This window comes from Symphalangus syndactylus, chromosome 22 (genome assembly GCF_028878055.3).
Source record: "Symphalangus syndactylus isolate Jambi chromosome 22, NHGRI_mSymSyn1-v2.1_pri, whole genome shotgun sequence".
Taxonomy (NCBI): Eukaryota; Metazoa; Chordata; class Mammalia; order Primates; family Hylobatidae; genus Symphalangus; species Symphalangus syndactylus.
In genome coordinates this window covers 25,073,439-25,092,274 of record NC_072444.2, presented here as the reverse complement: position 1 = coordinate 25,092,274, position 18,836 = coordinate 25,073,439, and the positions used below count along the sequence as shown (strand labels likewise).

Sequence of the window (18,836 nt, the reverse complement as noted above, 5' to 3'; positions counted from 1 at the left end):
ACCGGAAGCCCCGCCCCCAACATGGCCGTGCCCACAGGTCTCGTTGGAGGCCGCGCCTTTACCGTCATGTGACGCGAGCCCTCGCCCCACCCGTCTGCAGCCACTCCCGGTCTCAGTCCCAGAGCTCGAGAGGGCCACGTGACCGTCCCGGGGCCAGTCACGTGAGGCGCAGATCCTGGGTGGGAGGGGGTTGGTAGAGGGGTCCAGAGTGGCAGTAAAGGAGGAAGATGGCGGGGTGCAGGGGGTCTCTGTGCTGCTGCTGCAGGTGGTGCTGCTGCTGCGGTGAGCGTGAGACCCGCACCCCCGAGGAGCTGGTAAGAAGCGGGCGGAGCCGGGCTGGGGAGGGGGCGGTTGCTAAGGGACTGCGAGAGGCGTTGCCGGGGGTGGGGCCGGGCCAATCTGGGCCCGCAGGTGGCAGCGGATGGGGCCTGGGGACCACAGCCCGGGCTCTCGAAGCGTCTACCCTGCTTCACGTGCCTAAGTCTGGGGTCTTTTCTCGTAACCCCTCCTGGAATCTGAGGGACAAGCCAGGCCAGCTCCAGTAAATCCCACCCATGTTTCATTTTATTTCCATCTGAAAAGAGTTTGGAATGAAACAAGCGTTTTCAGAATGAGCTTCCTCACAGGACTTTGTGCTTATCATGCTGCTGTTTTAGCTTCTCCAGTCCTTTCTCACTCTATCCCTCACCCTTTCTGGGTCACTGACAGTCCAGCTTCCCCCTGCAAAGCATCCTGGGAAAACTTGAGTTGTGTTCCCAGAGTTGACAAGTCCTTTCTGATTTCAGATACGTCACACTGTCAAATGGAATCTGAATTTTTACCCCCCTCTTCAGCTGGTGTTGGACATCTTTGAGGTGTCCTGAAAAGGAGGGTGGTTATTTGGAGACTGTATCAGTGGAAATGAAGAGCTCAGCTGATGGCTGTAGATCCTCACCCCCATGGTCCCTCACCCCCGAAAGGTTTTTTTTGAGGGCTGGTTCCTATTTGATAATGGCTCCAGATAATTTAGAAGCTAGCCGCTGATTTCAGTAAATACTTCTGCCTCCTTCCACTCTTAAGCACTAAAGAGGGCTCCCTCTGCGGATCTGTTTTTCTAGACCATCCTTGGAGAAACACAGGAGGAGGAGGATGAGATTCTTCCAAGGAAAGACTATGAGGTGAGCTCCTTTGATACTGCTTGGGCAACTAAAGTAGTGAGTGGCCTGGTCACTTCAGGCCGAAGCATTATGATTCCAACCAGAGATGCTCTTTGACCTTCTGTCCCAGGGAGTGAGTGGGTAAGAGAACTTCCTTCTAGGAAAGAGACTGTTTAGCAAGCCCTTTTCTCACCTTAACCCCAAAACAAGGTCTGGTGTTTTTACACGTTTATAAATCTGTGGCACCTTAGCCTGGATGGAGTATGTATTTGCCATTAAACTGTTTGCTTTTACAGCTTACAGAGAGACTTAGAGTGAAAGGCACTGGCAGTATGTGCTCCTAACAGGTGTGTGCTCATAAACTGTTAAGGAGGCCTTGCTTCTCTTCTAGGAGAGCTTGCTTTTCAGATATTTTCTTGCTCAAGCAGCTTCTCTCTGACATGTTCTTGATTAAAGTTCCAACTTTCATGTATGGGATTCTTAGAGTGTGTGTTTTTAGTATAGCCAACACTGCTGGAGTGAAACAACATGCGTGACTTTTTATCATTAAATTCTTAAACTGTATACTTAAAGAAGGTAGAGAAAAGCCTTAACTCCATTCATTAAAAGATGACTGTTAACACCTTACTAAGTATCTTTCTACATCCTTATCCATGCTTTTTTTTTTTTTTTTTTTTGAGACGGAGTCTCGCTCTGTCGCCCAGGCTGGAGTGCAGTGGCGCGCTCTCGGCTCACTGCAAGCTCCGCTTCCCGGGTTCACGCCATTCTCCTGCCTCAGTCTCCCGAGTAGCTGGGACTACAGGCGCCCGCCAACACGCCCGGCTAATTTTTTGTATTTTTAGTAGAGACGGGGGTTTCACCATGTTAGCCAAGATGGTCTCAATCTCCTGACCTCGTGATCCGCCCGCCTTGGCCTCCCAAAGTGCTGGGATTACAGGCTTGAGCCACCGCGCCCGGCCTATCCATGCTTTTATATACATGATACATGCTTTTTTTAAGTAACAAAAATGAGATTCCACTAAATCATCTATTTTAACCTGTCCCACTCACCCCCTTTATTATACTTTTTGTATCACTAGGTAATTTTCCACAACCCTTTTTTTTTTGGACAGTCTCACTCTTCCAGGCTGTAGTGCAGTGGCGCAATCTCTGCTCACTGCAACCTCCACCTCCTGGATTCAAGCAATTCTCCTGCCTCAGCCTCCTGAGTAGCTGGGATTACAGGCCCATGCCACCACGCCCAGCTAATTTTTGTCTTTTTAGTAGAGTCAGGGTTTCACCATGTTGGTCAGGCTGGTCTCAAACTCCTCACCTCATGATCCACCCACCTCGACCTCCCAAAGTGCTGGGATTACAGTCGTGAGCCACCGTGCCTGGCCCACAATTTCTTTTTAAACAGGAATAGTATTTTATTGTGCCACAATTTATTTACTCTGTCTTGGGTTTCTTCTGACTTTTTTGTATCATGAACTACATAGTGGTGAACATCCATCTATCCATCCATCCTTTCCTGTCCATCTTTAATTGCTTCCACTTTTTGGAATTAATCATGTATATATCTAGTGTGTTTTTAAAATGTCATATGGGGCCGGGCGTGGTGGCTCGCACCTGTAATCCCAGCACTTTGGGAGACCAAGGTGGTGGATCACCTGAGGTCAGGAACAGCCTGGCAAACATAGCAAAACCCCACCTCTGTTAAAAATACAAAAATTAGCTGGGCGCGGTGGCATGAGCCGGTAATCCCAGCTACTAGGGAGGCTGAGGCAGGAGAATCCCTTGAACCCAGGAGGCGGAGGTTGCAGTGAGCCGAGATTGCGCCACTGAACTCTAGCCTGGGCGACAGAGCAAAACTCTGTCTCAAAAAAAAAAAAAAAAGGTCATATGGACTTAAAAAAATTAATATGCTAGACAATAACATACCCAGGCTAACTTTCTTTTTAATATTTCTTCTTACTTTTGCTGTAGAATTTAGTGTCAACGTTAGGATTTGTGGTGTAACACTTTTTTTTTTAACTTCATTATGAAGGATTTCAACTATATGCAAAAACAGAATAATCTGTTGAAACCCCTTGTCCTCATCACACAGCTTCCACAGTGATTTAGCTCAAGCCCAGTCTTCTTTTGTCTGTGCTTTCATTATCCACTTCTCCTTTCTCATATTATTATTATTTTTTTATTGTGTGTGTGTGCGTTTGTGTGTGTTTGTGTGTGTGTGTGTGTGTGTGTGTGTGTGTATTTTAAAGTAAAGACAGTCTCCCTATGTTGCCCAGGCTGGTCTCGAACTCCTTGACACCAGCAATCCTCACATGTCAGCCTCCCAAAGTTCTGGGATTATAGTCATGACCTACCATACCTGGCCGCCCTTCCCATGTTATTTTGAAAGAAATTCTGTACATCATATTATTTCACCCATAATTCAATATGCATCTCTAATAGATAAGGACTTTTAAAAAACATAACCCAATACTATTACCACATCTAAAAAATTAGCAATTTCTTGATATCAAATATCTACTGTCCAGATTTTCCAGTTTTCTTGTAAATGTCATATGTATTTTAACTTTGTTTGAATTAGGTTCCAAAAAAGATCCTTTTTTATTTGTTTGATAAATCTGTTAAATCTCTTTTAATCTGTAGGTTCTTCCTTCATCTTTTTTTTTCTTTTTGTAAGTTATTTGACAACATAATTAGGACCCTGGGATTTTCTACTGTCTGGATTTTGCCATTTGGAGCTTTTTGCATAGTTTAATGTGCTACTCTGATGGGACTGCTTTGAACGAACCAAAAAGTGCTGTATCCACTGCTGTGTTTTCTTCTATTTCTTTTTTTTCTTTTTTTTTAAATTTGAGATGGAGTCTCACTCTTGGTGCCCAGGTTGGAGTGCAATGGCTCGATCTCAGCTCACTGCAACCTCTGCCCCGCCCTAGGTTCAAGCGGTTCTTCTGCCCCAGCCTCCCGAGTATCTGGGATTACAGGCACCCACCACCACGCCCGGCTAATTTTTGTATTTTCAGTAGAGATAGGGTTTCACCATGTTGGCCAGGCTGGTCTCAAACTCCTGACCTTAGGTGATCCCGCTTCGGCCTCCCAAAGTGCTGGGATTACAGGCATGAGCCACTATACCTGGCCATTTTCTTCTGTTTTGTAAGTATTTGTTTCCTTGTACATAGTTGAGAAGTTTGCAGGAATTAGTATAAGATATTCCATATTGTTCTGTCACCTTGCACTCCCTCACTGAGCCCTGTTACATCATCCTGACTGTATCACCAGGACTAAGACTGTCTCACAGCCTTCATCCTACTTCTAGGAGCTCACCAAGGCTTCCCCATTGACACCCAGGCTCCCTCACCCCTTCTACTAAGTTGCACTTACATTTGTAATGCACTTGCCTTCAGCCGATATGCATATTCATGTAAATTTTTGTTGTTGTTGTCGTTGTTTGAGACAGAGTCTCACTCTGTCGCCCAGGCTGGAATGCAGTGGTACAGTCTCAGCTCACTGCCACCTCCACCCTGCCTCTGAGTTCAAGCTATTCTCCTACCTCAGCCTCCCAAGTAGCTGGGACTACATGCATACACCACCATGCCTGGTTAATTTTTGTATTTTTAGTAGAGACGGGGTTTCACCATGTTGGTCAGGCTGGTCTTGAACTCCTGACCTCAGGTGATCCACCCACCTCAGCCTCCCAAAATGCTGGAATTACAAGTGTGAGCCACCGCGCCTGGCCATATTCATGTACATTTCATGGGTTAATGTTCTTTTCATATTAGTCATTCATATTTCTCAACCATCTTCAGGAATGAGCTTCTTGAGAGCATTTGCCTTGTGTAAGAGCAAATTCATTCAAGCACTTAAACAGAAAGGTCTGGATTTTATTTATTCAATAAATAAATCCACTTGACACAAAAAGTATAATAAAGAGGGGCGTGAGTGGACAGGTTAAAATAGTTGATTTAGTGGAATCTCATTTTTGTTATTTAAAACACGTGTTAAAAGCGTGTATAAAAGCATGGGTAAGGATGTAGAAGGATATTTGGTAAGGTGTTCATAGTCATTTTAATGAATGGGGTTATAGGCTTTTCTCTACCTTCTTTGATAGTCAATCAACTAGAAAACCCTTCTGTTGAATATCTTTCTAAAAAGTGCCCCTTCTTCCTGTCTCAGGAAGAGTTCATTGCACATATTTGACTCTTTATTTGATAAATTTAGGGTCTTACAAAATGTTAGAATCCCATTTTGACATCCATTCTCATTATAGGTAGTTTGAAAAATAGTAACTTTCTGTGAGACGTGCCATTACAAACAGGAACGTTTTCATGCAGGTCACACAGTCTGTTTATATTGTACCTTTGAATTAGAGGCACACTCAGAACGTAAGACTTAGAATTTCTAAGGCCTCCCCCACTGGCCATAGCAGCACCCCTAGCTCACAGCCAGTTGAAGGTGGCTTTGGTGTGAACACTAAGATCCCCCTTCCTGGTTGTATTGGGGCTGGTTCAACCCCCACCTCCCTCCCGGCCAGGTGCCATTTTGCTCATAACCTCCTGTAACAGCCCTGCAAGACACATATAAAATTTTATTTTTTAAAAAAGTTATTAGTCCCCTAAACCAAAGAGCAACATATACTGCAGAAATAAAAAGTTAGTCATAGCAAAGGAGAAGTAACAGTATCTGGTTTTAATAATAGCTCATATATTCCATTGGTACATATTTACAAAGTACCAAACTCAACTCATTTATTTAAAAAAAAAAAAAAAAGAAAGACCGGGCACAGTGGCTCACGCCTATACCCTCAGCACTTTGGGAGGCCAAGGCAGGAGGATCGCTTAAAGCCAGGAGTCCAAGACCAGCCTGGGCAACAAAGTGAGACTTTGTTCCTACAAAAAAATTTGTTAAAAATTAGCAGGGGGCCGGGTGCAGTGGCTCACACCTGTTACCCCCACACTTTAGGAGGCTGAGGCAGGTGGATCACTTGAGCCCAGGACTTCAGACCAGCCTGGGCAACATGGCGAGACTCCATCTCAACAAAAAATACAAAAAAATTAACCAGGTGTGGTGGCTCGCCTGTGGTCCCACCTACTCAGGAGATCGAAGCAGGAGAATTGCTTGAGCCCAGGAGACGGAGGTTGCAGAGAGCTGTGATCACACCACTGCACTCCAGCCTGGGTGACAGAGCGAGACCCTGACTTAAAAAAAAGGGATTCTGGTGTTCTAGTGTTGCAGTTGTTTCTAAATGCCCTTCCTAGCAGTTTTATCGCACTATAATTGGCGTACTATTCAGTTCACCCATGTAGAGTGTACAATTCAATGGGATTTTAAAAATTAGTATATTCATAGAGTTGTACAACCATTCCTACAGTCAGTTTTTTTTTTTTTTTTTTTGAGACGGAGTTTTCGCTCTTGTTGCCCAGGCAGGAGTGCAATGTTGCGATCTCAGCTCACTGCTACCTCTGCCTCCCGGGTTCGAGCGATTCTCCTGCCTCAGCCTCCCAAGTAGCTGGGATTACAGGCGCCTGCCACCATGCCCGGCTAATTTTGTATTTTTAGTAGAGACGAGGCTTCTCCATGTTGGTCAGGCTGGTCTCGAGCTCCTGGCCTCAGGTGATCCGCCCGCCTTGGCCTCCCAAAGTGCTGGGATTACAGGTGTGAGCCGCCACACCCAGCTAATTCCTACAGTCAATTTTAGAATATTTTCATGACCCGAGAGGAAACCCTGCACTCCTTAGCAGCCACTGCCTGTTCTCCTTGCCCCTGACTCTAGGCAACCACTGATCTCCTTTCTATCTATTTGCCTATTCTAGATATCTAAAAACCTTCTAAACGTTTACGGAACCATATCGTTATTAGATAGAACCATCAATCAGGTAATTGACCAGTAATTTCCATACATATTTTGGATGAAGGCAAGAGTATTGTTTCTCCTCTGCTCTCAGGCACCACTCACGCAACACTGCTAACACCGATGTGTGGAGGTTGTTTCCCCACTAAGGAGGCTGAGGTGGGAGGATGGCTTAAGCCCAGCAGTTGGAGGTTGCAGTGAACCGAGATTACGCCACTGCACTCCAGCCTGGGTGACAGAGAAAGACCCCATCTCAAAAAAAAAAAAAAAAAAATTAGGAGGTTGTCACCTGTATTTCTCAGCAACTGGCAGTGAATTGAAGGTTCACAGGACTCCCTCTTCGAGTTTGGTTAATTTGCTAGAGCAGGTCAGAAAACACAGAAACACTACTTACGTTTGCTAGTTTATTAATAAAGGATATCATAAAGGATACAGAAGAACAGCCAGATGGAGAGATTCAAGGAATGTGGGAGGGGGCACGGAGCTTCCATGCCCTCTCCAGGCACGCTACCCTCCAGGAAACTCCAAACGGTCAGCTGTCTGGAAGCTCTCTGAACCTTGTCATTTTGGAGTTTTATGGAAGCTTTTTTATGCAGTCGTGATTGATTACTTCACCAGCCCTTGACGATCAACTATCAACTTATCCTTCAGCTTTGGTCTCCTCCCTGGAGGGATGGGTGTCCCACCCCGCTAATCCTGCCTTGGTCTTTCTGGTGACCAGCCCCTTTTCTGAAGCCATCTAAGGGCCCCCAGCCACCACTTATCTCATTAGCAAACAAAAGATACCCCAGCTCAAAAAAAAGAAAAAAGAAAAAGTATGTTTGTGTGTGTATGTGTATTGTTGGGGCTCAGAAAATGATACCTGGAAATATGGTGCTTTGATATGCTGAACTAAAGAAACAGACTGGGGGTCTCTCTCTGACCTTCTCTACCCTCACACTTTGTCTCTTCCAAAGCACAGGATGAGGCTCTTCTCTGCCGTTCCCTTATCTACCTAGAAACTGGACCTACCAGAGAGGAACACAGTTGTCTTTGATCCCTTTCCTGAAATGTCATTAACCAGGAACGTTAAAACTCATCACACAGAAGAGACTGAAGACTAAACAACATACCTAGAGCCCAGAGAAACTGTCCCAACCGTTATTTGTTCACTGTCCCATTCAGTTTCCAAAGAGAATCATTCACAAGATAATATCTGCTTCCAAGATCCATTCATTCCCCACTAAGAATTATTTCCTCCCACATCCCCATCTCCCCTTCCCCTGTGAAGAAGAGTATAGAAGCATCTGTACCTCACTGGCATTATTGGGTAATCATTCTGCGGTTCCCCTGTGCAATGCATGTTAAGTAAGTGGATGCCTTTACTCCCATTAATCTGCCTTTTGTCGGTTCACTTTCAGCAGACCTTCAGAGGGTGAAAGGGGAAGCTTTTCCTCTTGGCCGCTACAATATATATGTATGTGTGTTTGTGTTTAATCACTTATGGATGAGTCTAGTTTCTAAAAGTACTTTTTTCCTCACCATGTTTCTTTTCTGATCAGTAAAAAAGATTTTTTTTTTTTTTTTTTTTTTGAGACAGAGTTTCACTCTGTTGCCTAGGCTGGAGTGCAGTGGCACAATCTCGGCTCACTGCAACCTCAGCCTCCTGGGTTCAAGCAATTCTCCTGCCTCAGCCACCCTAGTAGCTGGGATTACAGGTGTGTGCCACCACACCCACCTAATTTGTGTATTTTTGGTAGAGACGGGGTTTCGCCGTGTTGGCCGGGCTGGTCTCAAACTCTTGGCTTCAAGTGATCCACCTATCTCGGCCTCCCAAAGTGCTGGAATTGTAGATGTGAGCCATCACACCCAGCCAATCATTTTTTAAAATATAAAAAAGCACACCATTTGTGCCATGAGAATTTCAGACAACACCCAGAAACAAATATCTCCTTAAGCACTACCTCACGGATGTTTTCCCATTATGAATGCTGACGTACAAATAATCCTAATTTTGTTTAATCAAAAAGGGATATTATACTTTTAATTCTCCATCCTGCTTTATTTTTATTTTTTAATTGCATCTCGCTCTTTTGCTGAATAATTTTTGGACATTTTCCATATCTTTCTATTATAGACTTAACTATAATCATTTTATTGGTGTATAGTCTACTATATTTGGATGTATAATTGATTTACTCAGTCACTTGTTGGTACTCCAGGACTCATAAAAAAAGAATTTGGACTATAGGTAGTCATATAGATAGAATAAATTGTCACTCATCACATGTGTTTGGCTGACGTGAAACTATTGTCTGGGAGTGTGGCTGCCACCCAGCCGAAGTCCAGCTGATGTGGGTAGGAACAGGAACAGGTTGTGGGAAGGAGAGCTGATGGCCGACCATTTTTTTTCTTTGTTGCCAAACTGCTGCGTCTTTTTGCCAAACTGCTGCGTCTTTTTTTTTTTTTTTTGAGATAGAGTCTCGCTTTGTTGCCCAGGCTGGAGTGCAGTGGCGTGATCTTGGCTCACTGCAACCTTCGCCTCCTAGGTTCAAGCAACAATCCTGCCCTAGCCTCTTGAGTAGCGGGATTACAGGTGTGCTCCACCACTCCCAGCTAACTTGTATTTTTAGTAGAGATGGGGTTTCACCATCTTGCCCAGGCTGGTCTCGAACTTCTGGCCTCAAGTGATCCTCCTGCCTCAGCCTCCCAAAGTGCGGGGATTACAGGTGTGAGCTACCGCGCCCAGCCCAGACTGCTGCTTCTCTAACAAGACAACTAAAATGATTTCCTTTGAATTGTTTCTCTAAATGTCTGTGGCATACCTGCAAGTTGCTTGCAGGATTTCTGTGTTCTGTGATGCATGTTGTAAAGGATGCTGCTTTAGATGTAGAAGTTTTAGGAGCCGAGAGCCAAGCTGAAACTGTGCCTCTTCCTAACATAAAGTGGAAGTTGGCCAGGCACAGTGGCTCACGCCTGTAATCCCAGCACTTTGGGAGGCCGAGGAGGGCGGATCCCAATGTCAGGAGATCGAGACCATCCTGGCTAGCACGGTGAAACCCCGTCTCTACCAAAAATACAAAAAAGTTAGCCAGGTGTGTTGGCAGGCACCTGTAGTCCCAGCTACTCAGGAGGCTGAGGCAGGAGAATGGTGTGAACCTGGGAGGCGGAGCTTGCAGTGAGCTGAAATTGCGCCACTGCACTCCAGCCTGGGCGACAGAGCGAGACTCCGTCTCAAAAAAAAACAAAAAGAGTAGAAGTTGCTTTTAAAAATACTTTCCATATTAGTTTGTCTTGTGACTAACCTCATTTCCATAGACACTAACTACAAAGGATAATTATAACTAATTGACATTCTAAATTAATTTGGTTCTGGCTAACTGAAACTTTTGTTCACATCTAATGGAGTAAGTTTCATAAGGCTGATGATAGCTGAAGGTCTTTAAATATTTTGCCGAAACAGGAAGTTTAAAAATAGGTAATTTAAAACTTCTCCTAAAGCATGAAGTATGAACCTGAAGCAACACCACTCAAATTTTAATGTGCATCTGAGTCATCTGGGGCTGCAGGTCTGCAGGAGTCTTAAGATTCTGCATTTTGTTTTTGTGTTTGTTTTTGAGACGGAGTCTCACTCTGTCACCCAGGCTGGAGTGCAGTGGTACGATCTCGGCTCACTGCAACCTCCACCTCCCAGGTTCCAGTGATTCTTCTGCCTCAGCCTCCCAAGTAGCTGGGACCACAGGTGCGTGCCGCCACGCCCCTCTAATTTTGTATTTTTAGTAGAAACAGGGTTTCACCATGTTGGCTAGACTGGTCTTGAACTCCTGACCTCAGGTGATCCATCTGCCTTGACCTCCCAAAGTGCTGGGATTATAGGCGTGAGCCACCGCACCCAGCCAGATTCTGCATTTTGAACTAGCTCCTCCTGGGTGCTGCAGGTACCACTGCTCTGCCCATCCACACGTTGAGTAACAGGAACCCAGAGGTTTGTCCCTTTGCAGGTCTTCTCACCTGACGTGACCTTTTGACTCACCTTTGCCTCTTTTCAGAGTTTGGATTATGATCGCTGTATCAATGACCCTTACCTGGAAGTTTTGGAGACCATGGATAATAAGGTGAGTCTTACAATTCTTCATCTCTGGGGATCAAATCAGTCTTAACATGGCATTTTTTTTCTCTTCTAAAGGCCCCAGTAAACATCTTTACCCCTTGTTTTTTGAACCTTTTCATGCGATACAGGCAGACCTCGCTTTATGTGCTTTGCTTTATTTCACCTCGCAGATACTGCAGTTTTTACAAACTGGAGGTTGGTGGCAACCCTGTGTTGAGCAAGTTGCCATTTTTCCAATAGCATGCATTTTGTTTGCATTTTTTAGCCATAAAGTATTTTTTAATTAAGGTATGTACATTTTTGTAGGCATAATGCTGTTACACACTTAATAGACCGCAGTATAGTGTAAACATCACTTTTATATGCACTGGGAAACCAAAACACTCATGTGACTCACTTTATTGTGATATTTGCTTTATTGTGGTGGTCTGGAACCAAACCCATGCTATCTGCAAGGTAGGCCTATGTTGACATTTGTTCCCGAGGCCTTTATCCTGCCAACCTGTCAGTGCACCTTGCCCCCTGTCAGTGCACCTTGCCCAGCCTCTTAAGAGTCCATCATTTTTGCACTGTAAAGCACCTGAAATCCCAACATCATCTTCACCGTGCCTGCTCTCCACGTGGAATTTAGCTTAAAACTGGTTGGCCAAGATGTGTTTCTTCCCCTCTGCCACCATAACCCTGTAAACTGAATCAGTCTTTTCCTGTGTGAACAGAAAGGTCGAAGGTATGAGGCGGTGAAGTGGATGGTGGTGTTTGCCATTGGAGTCTGCACTGGCCTGGTGAGGAGGCAGGGCCTGGAGGGAGGGTGGGCCATAGGGCTGGAGGGGCTTACAGGGAAAGCCCTGGCCTGGTGAATAACATTGTCATTTGTCATTATAACATTTATAACATTACAACACTGTAACGCATCATTATAATCAAGAGTGCCTTTTCTTTTTTCCCTTTTTTTTTTTTTAATGAATAATCCTGGCACAGTTTTTCAAGCTTCCCCTGATTTTGCTTTGTGAAATGAAAGCGAGACACATGACGATGGTGCTCTTGAAGCGCTCAAAGGTTTGGGCAGGACTTATCTTTTATGATATGATTATGGATCATAATCTATAATCTACCTAGTAAACTAGATAACATGTCTCCCTAATGGGTAGATAACGCATTGGGTAGAGTAAATAATGGATGTTAAGGTCACTTTTTTTTTCTTTTAATTTAAATAGAGACAGGGTCTCGCTTTGTCACCCTGGCTGGAGCACAGTGGCGTGATCATAGTTCACTGCAGCCTCGACCTCCTGGGCTCAGGTGATCCTCCTACCTCAGCCTCCCAAGTGGTTAGGACTCTAGGCAGGCATGAGATCGCTCTTTAGGGAAAAAGCAAAGTCGTGGGTATGGAGCTGTGAACATCATGCCCTTCATTTAGCACAGCATGCCAGTGAACAGGGTGGCACACCATAGCTCTTGATCTCATACAGGGAGTTTATGGTGCTATCCTGGGCTCCTCCCCGTACGTCGTTAATGTTATCTAGAAGATAGAGCCAGCAGCTGTGAGTGAAGGGATATGCCTGTATGAACAGAGTTGGTGGAGGCAGCAACTTCACAGGTGAATCAAAGACAGGGCAAGATTGGAAACATGGCCAAAGATGAGGATAGCAAAAAGTCTGGAACCAAAACTGCTGACTTCACATTGTTAAATATGAAGAAGAGAAGCTGGAAAAATCAGCATTAGTCAAAAAGATCCATGTCAAATCTGATTCCGGTCAGTACAGTGTTGGGATAGGGTATCTGTCCTCAGTAGCAGCCTGTTGACCACCTTTCTCTTGAACTGGCCACAAGCCTCCTACTTAATTTGACATGATATGCCTAGAAAATGTACACATGTGTTTGGTATAATATAGCCACAGGGGCCAACCACAATTTTTATTTTCATGGCATGCATCAAATTTTTACTATAGTAAATCCACAAGTAAAGGAACGTCTTGCTAGGTGAGACTGATGGCATTCAGAAGCCCTCTTCAGTGATATTCTGATGGATACCATTTTGGGGAAACTTGGGTTGATTTATTGTTTTATTTAAATCTCAGGGTGTTGGGCTAGGGACGGTGGCTCACACCTGTAATCCCAGCATTTTGAGAGGCCGAGACAGGAGGACTGCTTGATCCCAGGAGTTTGAGACCAGCCTGGGCAACATAGGGAGATCCTGTCTCCTTAAAAATAAAAAATAAAAAAAAATTAAAAAAAGAAATCTCAAGGTATTTATTTTGCTGCATATGTTTCTAGTTATTGCAAATTTCTCTATAATAAGCATAGTCATTAGGCTCTAGTTGTTAGTGTTTGTGCTATTTTTATATCAAACTCTTTGAAGCTGCCACTTGTCAGTACTACAGGTTAAGTGTCCCTTATCAGAAAATCCAAAATGCTCCAAAATCCAAAACTTTTTGAATGCTGACATGATGCTCAGAGGAAACAGTCATTGGCGCATTCAGATTTTGGATTTCAGATTTTTGGATTTGGGATGTTTAACCAGTGTAATGCAAATATTCAAAAAACAAAATCTGAAATCCAAAACACTTCTGGTCCCAAGCATTTCAGATAAGGGTTACTCAAGCTGAAGCAACTTTGCCTCCTACCTTTGTATTTTAGGAAGGCAGACCTGCCTTTATGACAGCACTCCCAACTCTTGTCCATTGATGTGTGGCCACTTATGGCTTCAGTATTAAAAAGCCTCCAGGCATTGGCTTGAGGGAAAGCCAGAGTTAAAGGCAAGAAGCCTTTGATCCTGAATCTATAAAATTAGAAGTCTTTCTAGTTCTCCTTTAAGCCCTGAGCACTTTGGAGAGTGGAATACTGGAATTTGGTTGTTTTCTCTACCCAGAGTAACTATAGACTATAAGATGGTTATAAGTCAAGCCTGGCACAGTGGGGTGTGCCTGTAGTCCCAGCTGCCTGGGAGGCTGAGGCAGGAGGATCTTGAGCCCTGGAGTTCAAGGCCAGCCTGGGCAATATAGCAAGACCCCATCTCAAAAAAAGATGATTTTAAGTCAAAATAATGACTTATACAATAGAACCTGCTAATAACGAACATGGAAAAAGCATATACACCTAAATAAACGTTGTGTTTTAAAGCAAGCTTGTCCAACCCTTGACCCAACACGGATTCATGCACCTTTTTATTTTTTATTTATTTATTTATTTTTTTGAGACGGAGTCTCGCTCTGTCACCCAGGTTAGAGTGCAGTGGTGCAATCTCGGCTCACTGCAAGCTCTGCCTCCCGGGTTCATGCCATTCTCCTGCCTCAGCCTCTCCGAGTAGCTGGGACTACAGATGCCCGCCACCACACCTGGCTAATTTTTTTGTATTTTTAGTAGAGCCGGGGTTTCACCGTGGTCTCGATCTCCTGACCTCGTGATCCGCCCACCTCGGCCTCCCAAAGTGCTGGGATTACAAGCATGAGCCACCGCGCCCGGCCTCATCCACCTTTTTAAAACATTATGAGATTTTTTTGAGATTTTCTTTTTTTAGCTCATCAGCTATCATTAGTGTGTTTTATGTGTGGCCCAAGACAATTTTTCTTCCAGTGTGGTCCAGGGAAGCCAAAAGATTGGATACCCCTGTGTCAGTAGTCATTCTTGGTCTCACGTCTTTTTCTGCACCTGCTTCCCTCTTTGTTTTCCGTTGCTTCGCTCAACTTAGCTGTACCCTCTGCCTTTGTTCTTTGGAGGGGCAGTGGAATCAGGCTGGAGAAGGGATCTCTTCCTCTTGCGCTTTTCTGCTGCACATTCACGTGCTGCTGGCTGGTGAGCAGCTTCCATACATGCAGTGGGGAAGGAGATGCCTTCAAGAGAAGCACACCTGTGCTACACCTGTACTACACTTGGAAATAAGGCTGTGTGATAGATCTCTTGCTCTTCACAGGTGGGTCTCTTTGTGGACTTTTTTGTGCGACTCTTCACCCAACTCAAGTTCGGAGTGGTACAGACGTGTATCCTTTTCACGGTTCCTGGTGTTCATGTACTGCAGTGGTCACCAAGATTCTTTCTTACATAGAAATGGGTTTAACAGTAAACATGATATTAGAAGGGCCACTTACTAGCTATTCAGCTTTAATATTTTTAATGATCACTGAAGAACACAAAAGAAAGACTTTAATAAACAAAGACATATATCTATGTTTGTGGTTGATAAGATTACAAATGCCACAAAGATGCCTGTACTCCCCAGTCTGTAAATTTAATGTAGTTCCAATCAAAATTCCAATAGACTTTGTTGTGGAACTCAGAAGTTCTTTGTAAATTTGTGTAGAGGAATAAAGGGCCAAAAGTAGTCAGTACAGTTCTGAATGGCAGGAAGGTGGACTGACCCTGCCAGATATCAAGTCTTATAAAATCAACAAGTTTGGGGAGTTAGGAAAAAAAAAAGTCATAAAATTTAAGATACAGTCATTGAAATTGGTCATATTGGTGCAGGAATACCTAGACAGTGGAAAATGATAGAGAAGCAGAAACTGGTCCTCACATACATGGAACTTTGGTGAATGACAGTTAATATTACAAATCAGTGAGGGAGTGATGAATGATTTAAAAAAAGATGCTGTGTTATTTAGTAAATAAAAGATACACATCTCTGTAGTCCCAGCTACTTAGGAGGTGAGCCCAGGAGTTTGAGGCTGTAGTGCACCATGATTGTGCCTGGGCAACGTAGCAAGACCCTGTCTTAGGAAAAAAAAAAGATGCTGGGATATGGGTGATCCATATGGAAAAATAGTTATATTCCTATTTCGTACTATAAATAAAGATAAATTCCAGATGAAGTGGTAAATATGCAAAACAAAACTTTAGGAGACTATGTGTTGTCAAGAGTAGGGAATAATTTCTTAAAACTCCAGAAGACACAGACTATAAGAAAAAACATCAGTGGCCAGGTGTGGTGGCTCATGCCTGTAATCCCAGCACTTTGGGAGGCCACGGCAGGCAGATACCTGAGGTCAGGAGTTCAAGACCAGCCTGGCTAACATGACGAAACCCCGTCTCTACTGAAAATACAAAAAATTAGCTGGGCGTGGTGGCAGGTGCCTGTAATCCTAGCTACTTGGGAGGCTGAGGTGGGAGAATCGCTTAAACCCAGGAGATGGAGGTTGCAGTGAGCTGAGATCACGCCATTGCACTCCAGCCTGGGCAACAAGAGAGAAACTCTGTCTGGAAAAAAAAATAAATAAATAAACATGACCACATTAAAGTACATATTTTATTTATAAAGACAACAACTCCAAATAACAATAATAAAACACCATAAATAAAGTGAAAAACAAGTCCACAGCCTGAGAGAGGTTATTTACTATGCATTTAAGAGGCAGATAATTAGTATCCCGAACACAGGAAGAGGCTGGGCGCAGTGGCTCACGCCTGTAATCCCAGCACTTTGGGAGGCCGAGGCAGGCGGATCACTTGAGGTCAGGAGTTTGAGACCAGCCTGGCCAACATGGTGAAACCCTTTCTCTACTAAAAATACAAAATTAGCTGAGTGTGGTGGTATGCACCTTTAGTCCCAGATACTTAGGCGGCAGAGGCAGGAGAATCACTTGAACCCAGGAGGCGGAGGTTGCAGTGAGCCAAGATTGCAACACTATACGCCAGCCTGGGTGACAGAGCGAGACTCCAATTCAAAAAAACAAAGAATACAGGAAGAACTCCTGCAACTCAATAAGAAAACAACAGACGGTCCAATAGAAAGAAAACGAGCAAAGGATGTGAACTGGAATTCTCAAAAGAGAAAAACTGGCCAGTCAACCTCTGGAAAAAGGAAGGTGCACATTCCTGTGACTCATACATTCCTCTTACAGATGTGAACTGTAGACATGTACAAAGGTGATAATTATAGCTTTGTGATAGCAAAAAGCTGGAATCACCAAATGGGAGAATGGAAAAATTGTGGTACATTCATATGGTATCATTTTAGACATCATGTCACTTCTTCTTTTTTTTTTTTTTTTTTGGAGACGGAGTCTCGCTCTGTCGCCCAGGCTGGAGTGCAGTGACGCAATCTCGGCTCACTGCAAGCTCCACCTCCCAGGTTCACGCCATTCTCCTGCCTCAGCCTCCCAAGTAGCTGGGACTACAGGCGCCCACCACTACGCCCGGCTAATTTTTCTGTGTTTTTAGTAGAGACGGGGTTTCACCGTGTTAGCCAGGATGGTCTCGATCTCCTGACCTCGTGATCCACCCGCCTCGGCCTCCCAAAGTGCTGGGATTACAGGCGTCAGCCACCACGCCCGGCCAACATCATGTCACTTCTGTAGATTGTAAAATACAAATAATTTTAGACAGAAGTGAAAGTGAACGAACCATAGAGCTGTGTGTATCAACATGGCTAATTCTCAAAGACTTAATGTTGAGGAAAAAAAGAGGAAGTTACAGAATATACAAGTGCCGTGTACAACAGTATGGACACTTTTGAAATATACACAATAATTTCAGGTTAGTGGTTTCTTCCAGGGGAGAGAGGAAGGAAAACTGGTTTTTTTTTTAGTTTTGTTTCTTAAAATGGTATTGAATGTTTTATTTTTTAAAAAATACCTGGAGCACATATGGCATATTGTTGAGATTTGTTCAAGCTAAGGTTGTGAGGGTATGGGTATTTGTTACTTTTTGTAATGTTTGAAGTATTTCCTAATGTCAAAGGCATCTCAAACAATTTTTTTTTTTTTTTAGAGATGAGGCCTCACGCTGTTGCCTAGGCTGGAATGCAGTGGTGCAATGACAGGTCACGCAGCCGCAGCCTCCCAGGCTCAAGCGATCCTCCCACCTCAGCTTCTTGAGTAGCTGGGACTATAGGCATGTACCACCATGCCCAACTAATTTTTGTATTTTTTGTAGCGACATGGTCTCACTACGTTGCCGAGGCTGGCCTCCAACTCTTAGGCTCAAGTGATCCTCCTGCCTCAGCCTCCCAAAGTGTTGGGATTACAGGCATGAGCCATCGCACCCAGTCATCTCAGGCAGTTTTTAAAAAATTTTTATATATGGAGAAAAAGTGCACTCAGCAGCCAGCATGAGCCAAAGGAGAAGCAGCTGCACCCTCTCAAGTGATGATGAGAACACCCCTCAGCTGATGAACAGTTTCCTTAACCCAGTTTCTGCAGCGGTGGAGGAGTGCAGCCAGAAAGGCTGCCTCGCTCTGTCTCTCCTTGAACTCCTGGGTTTTAACCTCACCTTTGTCTTCCTGGCAAGCCTCCTTGTTCTCATTGAGGTGAGGTGGTTTGGATTCACCTGCTCGCTTAGGAGGTTTTAGAGTCCCGCACTCCTTTTCCCCACCTCCTTCCAGAATGTCAGGAAACTGAGAATGCAGATTCTTGCAGAAAGTGGCCTCTTGTTCACTAAAGGTAAAGGTTTCACCCTCTGGTGTGATTAAAGAAGAAAAATCCAGATTAGGATGGTGGGTCTCAACCTTGGCAGTACATTAGAATTCCCTGGAGAACTTTTTAAAAAACCTACTTATACCTGAGCCCCAGCTCCAACACATGAGAAACTGTGGAATTGAGGTGCCTGCACTGACTGCTGAGAGGCTCCCCAAGGTGGTGTTCATTCACAGGCAACTTGTGCAGATTCTGGGGGGAGGATAAAAGGGGGAAAGGGCTGAAAACAAAACTGTTGAGTGCCATGCTCACTACCTAGGTGATGGGATCATTCGTATCCCAAACCTCAGCATCATGCAATATACCCTCGTAACAGACCTGCACTTGCAATCCCTGAATCTCAAATAAAAGTTGAAACTATTTTTCTT

General features: G+C 44.3%; 1 protein-coding gene across 5 annotated transcripts in view; it reads left to right on the top strand.

The window, feature by feature from the left end:
* Positions 1-27: 27 nt before the first annotated feature.
* CLCN6 (chloride voltage-gated channel 6) overlaps positions 28-18,836 on the top strand; it is a 38,692-nt gene continuing 19,883 nt past the window's right edge. The window contains exons 1-6 of one of the 5 annotated variants that reach the window (XR_008653775.2): positions 28-314; positions 1,098-1,157; positions 11,004-11,069; positions 11,782-11,847; positions 14,973-15,039; positions 18,196-18,302. Coding sequence is in view for 4 of the 5 variants with exons in the window: in XM_055260902.2 (XP_055116877.1) it covers positions 228-314; positions 1,098-1,157; positions 11,004-11,069; positions 11,782-11,847; positions 14,973-15,039; positions 18,196-18,302 (453 nt within the window). In the remaining variant the exon portion in view is untranslated. The remainder of the gene's footprint in view (positions 315-1,097; positions 1,158-11,003; positions 11,070-11,781; positions 11,848-14,972; positions 15,040-18,195; positions 18,303-18,836) is intronic. The other 4 variants (XM_055260902.2, XM_055260904.2, XM_055260905.2 and 1 more) reach the window with 4 other exon arrangements.